General features: G+C 39.6%; 1 protein-coding gene across 1 annotated transcript; it reads right to left on the bottom strand.

Moving 5' to 3' along the window:
- Positions 1 to 428: 428 nt before the first annotated feature.
- Positions 429 to 8,727, bottom strand: LOC127629201 (chemokine-like protein TAFA-4). The gene is made up of 4 exons (XM_052106321.1): positions 8,583 to 8,727; positions 7,426 to 7,581; positions 1,226 to 1,350; positions 429 to 941 (listed from the first exon to the last, which is right to left on the bottom strand). The coding sequence occupies exons 1-4, from the start codon at positions 8,725 to 8,727 to the stop codon at positions 930 to 932; spliced, it is 438 nt and encodes a 145-aa protein (XP_051962281.1). The 3' UTR covers positions 429 to 929.
- Positions 8,728 to 9,762: the final 1,035 nt, after the last annotated feature.

The raw sequence follows: 9,762 nt of genomic DNA, 5'->3' as shown, positions 1-9,762 counted from the left end.
TTCAGTTTAGCCTGTTTCTCCCATTTGTCTTTCCTTGTCACTCACACTCCTCTGTTCTATTTCCAAATCAAAGAGACAAGGAGTGTGTTACTATGTGTATGTAAGTGTCAGTGTGTTGCCAGAGCCATAAAGGCATTAACTTAACATTTGTCTAAATCAGACAGCTGACACAAGTTTTGCTGTGCAGAACCACAACACCTTTAGAATCAGTTAACTTGGTTACAATCCAGGGAACAACAGAGGTGCTTCACAGAGTCAGACAGAATTTCAGTATTTTAATAAGAAAATGAATCAGATGATGCAACATGATTTGGTGAGAAATTGCAAAACCAAACCATCCCTTTGACTTTGATATTTAAAGGTGATGTGTGTAATTTCTGTGCCACTAGCGGAACCAAAAAGAATTGCAATAATGACACCCTTGCCTTCCATTGGTCAGTCAAATTGATAGTCCTGCACCAATCTTACGCCAATTGTTGAGTTTATGTTGCTTTATTGGGCTGATTGGGATGCTCAAGCAAGCAGAGCAATATTTTGATACTGCCACAAAGACACAGTGTTTATAATTACACCTATGAATGGCTTACTTACAGTTGACTCTGCATATTACGCTGGAATAGGATGAAGTTTTGTACATCGTAAAAATTATACACCTCACCTTAGTAAATAAATAGATCTGAAATATAATTTCAAAGTATATTCTGAAACAATCATAACTTTAACCCTCAGGTACCAAACTAACTGGCATTTTTCGATGTGTGAATACAACAGAGTCATTTGGACTCTTTGCACATCCTAAGTTCACAGTTTGCATATTTCTGCTAGTGCGTGCATTTTTGTTGACAGTTGCAGGTCTGATTTTAAAATATGCTCCTGTGAAACTGTGAGCTGTCATCACATCCACAGCCTTTGCAGTGTGAAGTGTTTCTCTACCTTGTAACCTAAGAAGAGAAAAAAGAGCCAATTCATCTTAGATGATATTACATGTGACAGATAGAATTAGCATTAATTAAATAGTATAAAAATAAAAAAAAACAGATGCACAAGCAATCCAGGCAGCTGAACAACCATCACTGCTGGGACATTTAGCCCAGAACATCTGGCAGTGAATCTGTGGTATCATTACCTCTGACATATGTAAGCTCTCTACAGCAACATTCAAACTGCTAACTATATTTCTAGGTGACCAATAGTCTCCCTCCATAGATTGAGTCTTATGACTAACCTTGGTAGTTTTGATTTTGCCCCCGGAAATGCAGATCCATCCAGTGAGGTCGGGCAACACCTTACACTCTTCACCATTTAGGCATGGCTCCATTTGACACCACCATTTCATCCGTATGATAGAAGCTGAGAGGCAATTAAATGTAAATGGGGAGAGAGAAAGATAGAACACATTTTTATTCCACTCCAGTACAGTCAAGAAATTGATGAATCCTGTTTTATCTGAAGGCTCATTTCAGTAGAGATATGGATGTATAAAATCATAACTAACCAAAATGGATTTAACAGTCTAAATCTTCAGGTCTTCTTAAAGGGATAGTTCAAAGAAAAATTTAAATTCTCTTTCATCAGTTCCATCATATCCATTTGTCATACTTAAGTAAGAGTAAAGATTCCTTCATGAAAATTTACTCAAGTAAAAATTAAAGTAGCTCATGAGAAAAATACTTAAGTAAAATTATAAAAATAATTTTAAAGTGACTTAAGTATCAAAAGTACAAGTAAATCACATAAATTACAGAACAGCTAATTAAACCCATGGCAACTTATTTGATTGCCGGTGCTTATCATTCAGTCACTCTCATCCCAGATGTGTATGACTTTTTTCATCTGCTTAACACAAACAAAGATTTTTAGGAGAATATCTCAGATCTGTAGGTCCACACAATGGAAGTGAATGGTGACCAGAACATTTGAGCTCCAAAATGGAGATAAATGCAACATTAATGTAATCCATACTGTACATGTTGCCATTGTAGTCTTAAGGCACAATCATGATTTCAAGCTCGATTAGATTTCTTAGTGCTTGACGCATGTGCAGAGCACTAGATGGCGCTATAGAAAGTGTAATCGAGCTTGAAATCATGATCGGCAAGGAGACTACTGTCAAGATGTAAAGTAAAACCTACTGGATTGCTTCAGAAGACACTGATTAAACCACTGGAATCTTAACTGCAACCTTAATTTCCTTTTCGGAGCTTCAAATGGCTGGCCACCACTCACTATAGAACAGAGATATTCTTCTAAATTAAAACATTTTTGTATATTCTGCAGAACAAAGAAAGTCATACATCTCTGGGATGGGATGAGGGTGAGAAAATGATGAGAGAATTAAAATCTTTGAGTAACCTATTCCTTTAATGAAGCATTCAATTCACGTCAGAATGATCATTGTGATGAGGAGGAGGGCATGGCCGTGATGGAGCACGGCCAGCACTGAATCAGCTGATCAATGGGAGAGTGAGATAAGGGGCAGCCAGGTTCGAGAGAGAGAGAGACACACGTGCATGCGCCCGCATTGCATGTGTGTCTGTTTGTTTGTTTTATCATTAAACGTTATGTTTACTGTTCAGCCGGTTCCCGCCTCCTCCTCCCACAGATGGCAGAGGCGAGGTCTCTGCAACAGCACATCATCCTCCTTCCTGGGTTTTGGCACCACTGTAACAGGTAAAGGATGGGCAAGGAGGAGGCGGGAACCATTTGAACAGTCAACATAAAGGTTTAATGATAACTTAACACAACATAAAACATAAATGAACAGACACACATGCAATGCTGCCACGTGCATCTCTCTCTCTTGAACCGGCAAAAACTTCCTGCTATTTCAGAAAGTGAAAAAGATGAAAAACTGAAAAATGGGCCCATTTTGTCCAACTAAAATCACTTGAACGCTCATTATAAAGAAATTACAACTTCTGAATTTGTAATATGAACTTCACAGGATAAAACCACAACATAACTAAAATAGTGTTTATACTGGCTATGTGTTGACATGTGGATTAGACATTTGCCTGAAAAAAAAAAAAAAAACAGTCAACAAATTGTAGCATCTCCATGAAGGCTAGACTTGAGGTCTGCACGGGGCTTAAAATGAAACCTGAATCTGACCCCGAACCCAAGACCATGTGGCCCGACTCTACCTGGTCCGAACGATACCATCAGATTTTAAGCCCGATCACGACCCGAACCTCACTATCTAATTTCTTCTCCTAGCAAGTACTGTTGCAATAGGCTGTATTTTATGTAAGCATTTAGGTAACATTCGTGAAAGTACTGAAACAGTTAACATGCACATTTTTAACAAGCCACGGCAGCCCCAGTACACTAGAGTAGAAGGAAAAAAGCATTGCCTTACCATTTATTTACTGAAACTTCACTTGGTGTAGAACAATCTGGAATAATATGAAACAATGCAACAGTCCCCTCTATGCAGCCTGAACTTGTTCAGATTGTTGAATCTTTGACAACTGCACTACACAATAGGACATTTTACATAGGAAAACAATGGGAAAACAGAACAGCAAAAACATGTTCCTGTGAACTGCCCCTAAATTGTCCATTCAATTGTTCAATTGTCGGGTTCTAGGGTCCCGTCGGACCGCACACCTTTATTTAGACACATAAGAATTGCACACGTGAAGCCATAAACATGCAGTGTAACAGTTTACTTTCCGTTTGTCAGAATACAAAATACCCAGCAGAGCGACGCATTTGTGTGAAAGAGTGTGTGTGCTGAAAGCAAACTCACCTTCAGTTTTCTTGTATTAATAAAAGAGAAAAAGAAACCTGTTACCTGAACCCCACTTCCTCTGTCCTACACTGTCCAGACCTTCTACAGTAGTTCTGAAACCCGGGACTTTGAGGAAGCCAGTACGCCATCACGGAGTCCTTGCCTTTGGCCCAAGTCATTCAAGCATGCATCAGGCTCAACACCAGGCCCTGCTTGAGTTACGTCGAGACCAGAATCAGCATTTCCAAGTGATTCTCCAAGCTCAAGCGGAGGACCACCAGGCACTCCGGAGCTTGATGCACCATGGGGAAGGCCCAGCCATGACCCCGGACCCAACAACTTCCATGCCTCCGATCAACCTCTTGAAAATGGGCCTGGAGGACAAATCGGACGCATATGTAGAACTGTATGAGCAGACGACGGAGGTGTAGAAATTGCCGAAGTCTCAATGGGAGACCCGCCTCCTTCTGATGTTGTCCGGGAAAGCCCAGCTTGTGGCCCAACATCTGCCTGCAGCTAAACTCCTGGTGTACAATGACTTAAAGAAAGCCATCTTGCAATGGATTGGATGCAGCCCAGAGCAACACCGGCAGCACTTCTGCTCACTAATGCAGAGAGAGTGCGAAGTGGCTGCTGGCGCAGGAACACAACACAGAGGAAGTCATCGATCTGGTAGCGCGTAAGAAGTTCATCCTTCGTCTGCCGACTGGAATGGGTCCAGCGCCACCCCCAGCGTCACTGGAGGAGGCCGTCCAGTTGGCTGAGGACCATATGGCGGCATATCCGGGGGCCGATGAGCCCTCGTTTTTTTTCTCTCACTTTCTCTTTCTGAGTACTGCAAGTTCTAAGAAAGTCCTAAAATTCAAGTCCTAATGGCACATATTTCATTCCATAATTTTCCTGCCTTTTGTTCCAACACGGAATTGACATCAACAGTCTGTTTTTATTGAATGTAATTTCTTTGCTCACTGAAAGTTGCATTTGGACATATGCATTATACAGAAGGCCTCGATGGGATAAATACACAATCAGACACTTTCACAAGGTAATATTTCTCCATGAATCACTTTCTAAGGGCATTTTTACACCTGGCTCATTTACAGCATGTTTCAGAACCTGGTGCGTTTCTCCCTTTGTTCAGTTCATATAGGCATAAATGGACACGGCAGCTGCACTCGGATCCACACAAAAAAATCCAAGATGGAAAAGATATCTGTAGGTCAGCTCATCAATATATTCATCACCAAAACACAGATATATCCATTTGGTGACTATATTACTGTAGATTTAGTTTGATCTTCATGATCTCTTCTCTCTTTTGCATTGCGTTAGAACAGACACAAGTAGGACGGCATCAGCAACTTTTTGACAGATGAAAACGTGGCTTTACTCTTTCAGTGTGTATGTGTGTGTATGTACTCCGGTACTCCTGTTGTTATTTTTCAGATTTCTACATGACAGGGATTAAGAGAGAGTTGCAGTGGGTCTGTATGTTTGCCTGCACGCCACCATTTTATATCGGCAAGTGTGTCATATCTCCGACAGAAGAGAGTGAGATCTCAGCAAAACAATCTGCATGTGTGACAACCTTGGCCAAAATCTGTTGTTTTTTTAGTCTGCTAATGTGGCACCATCTTTATTCTAAACTGCTGCTTCCCACTGTCTTTTTCCAGTTAAAGGGTAACTAAACCCTAAACCAACTTTTTTTAGTTAATGATCTGTAAGCATGGGGCTTTATTAGTACTGGTCATTGATTCAAGTAATTTTTTTGACATTTGTGTATAAAGTGTTTTAATTCTACAATATATGGTGTAAAAACGTCTGAGTGCTGCCCTCTTCAGGTTGAACGGTGGCTACTGCAGTTGAATTTTCCTATTGGCTGTTGCGGTACTTCGTGACGTAAGCGGTGACAGCTGACGTAAGCAGGTTCCAGCTCACCACGCCAGATTCATGTACATGTCGTCTTGCGACCGTGTGAGGAATAATAATAACATAGAGTCTGACAGCAGCTGTCAATTAATCCGTCACTACGAGTCTCAGGTGCCCCCCACCCCTCAGCCCCGCACTCGGTTCGTTCCCTCTATCCCCGCCGGGGGCTGCCCACTTTTCCAGCATTTTCAAATATTTCTAGTGGGTGGAGTCAGACTCTGAGCAGGTGTTTAGTTACCTTTTAATGTATTTCTTTCTCTTCTATGCAAACACTTAAAGCTTTTAAATGCTTATAGGCAGGCACCAAGGGTGGCAACATTCTATGGGTAGCATGACAGGGTACCAGATTGATCGCCCCTGCACAGAGATCGCAAGATTGTGATGGGAGAAAGGTGCCCCAAATCATGCCACCGCGTCCCGAGCTCACAAGATTGCGACGGGAAAGAGGTGCCCCAAATCATGACACCCCGCCCCTGCACACAGCTCACAAGATCGCATTTGGGGAAAGGTGCCTCAAGTTATTCCTGACAGCTACTCAGCCTAAAAAGCTCTAAATGGTTAGGATTATAGATGTTCATAATGATTTCTTACATTCTGAACAAGCATAAGATAACCATAATCAATAGTATAGGTACACCGTGACACAGGATTGACTCGTAAGTATCAACTATTTGAATGCAGATTTGATAAAGTCATTGATGATTCTGCATCAATGAAAACTAGGAGGGGAGGGTTATATTAGGAATTATGTGTAATAGCACAAGCAGCAATCTGTAAGTATTAAGACATTTTAATTATTTATTGACTCTGTAATATAATTGTGCAATTTAAGTTCTGTATATATAATGTACATGTTAATATGATTTGATTAATATGATGAGGGTGAGTAAATGATGAGAGAATTTTCATTTCAACTAGACAATGAATATAGATACTGTATGCATGGACATAAAGACCTGAAATATTTGTCTAAAAGTCTTCATATGTGTTCAGCTTAAGAAAGAAAGTCATACATATCTGGGATGGCAACAATCATCCATGCAATTATCTAATCAGCCAATCGTGTGGCAGCAGTGCAGTGCATAAAATCATGCAGATACGGGTCAGGAGCTTCTGTAAATGTTCACATCACCCATCAGAACGAGGAAAAAATATGATCTCAGTGATTTAGAGCATGGCATGATTGTTGGTGCCAGATGGGCTGGTATATGTATTTTTGTAACTGCTGATCTCCTGGAATGTTCACTCACAACAGTCTCTAGAATTTACCCCAAATGGTGCCAAAAACAAAAAGCATCCAGTGAGCGGCAGTTGATGAGAGAGGTCAAATGAGAATGGCCAGACTGCTTTGAACTGACAAAGTCTACGGCAACTCAGATAACTGCTCTGTACAATTGTGGTGAAAAGAATAGCATCTCAGAACGCTATTCAGAGATGTGGGTTGGCACAGTTTTGGCGGAACGAGGGGGAGCTACACAATATTAGGCAGGTGGTTTTAATGTTGTGGCTGATCATTGTTATATATATATATATATATATATATATATATATATATATATATATATATATATATATATATATATATATTTTTTTTATATATATATATATATATATATAGAGAGAGAGAGAGAGAGAGAGAGAGAGAGAGAGAGAGAGAGAGAGAGAGTTTACATTTAAATCCCCAAACTCTACTTATAACTGTCTAAAATGAACCTCACCTCAGTCTAAACCTCATTTTTTTGTTGAAAAGAAAGCAGACATACCATCCACACACGAGGGTTGGGTGTGGGTCGTACCAGCAACCTGTCCAGGCAGACAGGAGCACTTCACCGTCTGAGATCTCTCCTCGATTTTATTCTTATTACAGCAACGATGAGCTGCCACCACTTCACAAGTACCCGGATTAATTTCGGATTGACCTTAGATTGCCAGAGAAAGACAGAGAGAAGTGAGGGCTGATCAGTCATGTATAGTGTTAGGCCTCTTGAATGTAATAATGTGAGTACAGAGGCACAGACACCATATCATTTGTAAAGTTCTGGCGCCATCACATGGACGTACACAACACTACAATGAATTATCTTATAAGATTTGAATGGTCTAAACTGTAAAGATATCGCAAATAAAAGCAAGACAATAATGCATAATAGAATATATACATAATAACATATATAACGATAAAGTCCATTTTGATGTGAACCCAGATGATGAAAATAAAACATTTAAATAAAAACCTTTTTATGTGGAACATAATTTATGTGTGCTGTGGACAACACACATTTGGTTGCAAGGACAATGGCGATATGTACATTATGTAAACAAAGAATATGCCCTTTTTTCCGCCCATTGTTAATTCACAAAAATTGCTATGCACTCTATCATAGAACTATGCTAAATATTTCTCCATTCAAATATCAAGGTGCAAGCTGCATCATTATTATTATAAATAGTCACAATGCATCTCAATGGAAATGACCATTGAAATACCCAATGAACATATGTAAGTGTATTCCCTTTAATGCATGTGTCCATTGACAAAAGTACTTTCAGTTATGGAAAATAAACCAAATACATTAATAACACATGTACTAAAGTGCCCTTTCTCTATAAAAAAAAAATATTTTGGATGCAACATCCAGAATATCCAGAACAGGTATGACTTGTAAATATCTGTCAGCTGCAGCAGACACTATACATCGGAGGGATCAGATGAATCAGGTACCTCATGATCTCTTACATTCAGTCTTTCTGTGACTGATATTGGAGTGATAAACGTCTCTTTAGCTGTAATTAGCAGTGGTCTGACTGTGAACTCGAGGGATATGTAACTGTGTCCAGTGTGTGTAATGAGACCTGAGGGGAAAGACAGAGAGAGAGAGAGAGAGACCAAGAGAGAGTTGCAGTGGGTAACTTGGCTCACCAGTTTGGCCTCGAGAGCTTTGGTTGCTGCTGGACACTGACTGTGTGCACAGGAGCCACACACAAAACAGCAGAAGAGCACTCTGCCTCTGCCTTACATTCATCCTGTAGACAACCATCACACAGATTTCTCTTTTGCATGGCATGCTTGCATTTCCCTGTGATGAATATAATAGCAGTCTATAATTCCTTGATTTAAAAAAAGTATTTAATCATTATTTTGATAAAATGAATTTATATACAATGGCTCCACATATATTTGGACACTTGAGCCACATTTAAAAATGTTTGCATTACTACTGATCCATCATATATTGTCATATTTTGTGTAGGCATCTTGAATACAATTTTGTGAGTGCAGAGGCATAGACACCATGTTTGTTCTAGCACCATCACATGGGCATACACAACACTTCAATTAATTCAAACTTTTTAGTTTTTAATGATTTTATGCTATTATCCAATGTGACTTACAAGTAAATGCACTATTCAAGGTATTCGTATGATCAGTTTTGAGTTCCCCTGGGAATCAAACCCACGATCTTGGCATTGGTAGTACCATGCTCTACCAGTTAAGCTAGAGGAACCCTTCAGCAAAGTTAGTTCTTGCATCACTTGGTTTGTTATTTTGTTAAGGCAATGACATTCTTACAATTTAAGCATGTCTTAAAAAGATAGTTCACCCAAAAACAAAATTTCTCTCATTGTTTACTCACCCTCATGCCCCCTCTGATGTGTATAACTTTTTTCTTCTGCTGAACACAAATGACGATTTTTAGAAGTATAGTTCAGCTCTGTAGGTCCTCACAATGCAAGTCAATGGTGACCAAAATATTAAGCTCCAAAAAGCTCATAAAGGCAGCATAAAAGTAATCCATATGACTTCAGTGATTAAATCCATCTAGCAATATGATAGGTATGCCCAGTATGTGGCGATATGCACAAAAAATGTGAATCACCACACAATTTCCCTTTAAGGGTACAAAAGTGTTCAAATAGCCTACTTTTTGGGGCCACTGTACTGTAAATGTATGTGTCTAGAGTCAGACAAACTTGAGTTTATTAAAATATTTCATCATTGAATGAGGACACCTTAGTATTTCTCAACTTAATGTTCTGTGAGTCATAGAGCTCAGAGTCCCAGTGGTTCAGTATCATCATCTTCATCACATGTGCAAAGG

This window comes from Xyrauchen texanus, chromosome 35 (assembly GCF_025860055.1).
Source record: "Xyrauchen texanus isolate HMW12.3.18 chromosome 35, RBS_HiC_50CHRs, whole genome shotgun sequence".
NCBI lineage: Eukaryota > Metazoa > Chordata > Actinopteri > Cypriniformes > Catostomidae > Xyrauchen > Xyrauchen texanus.
Note: the sequence above shows the minus strand (reverse complement) of the source record. Positions and strands in the feature narration are given on the sequence as shown.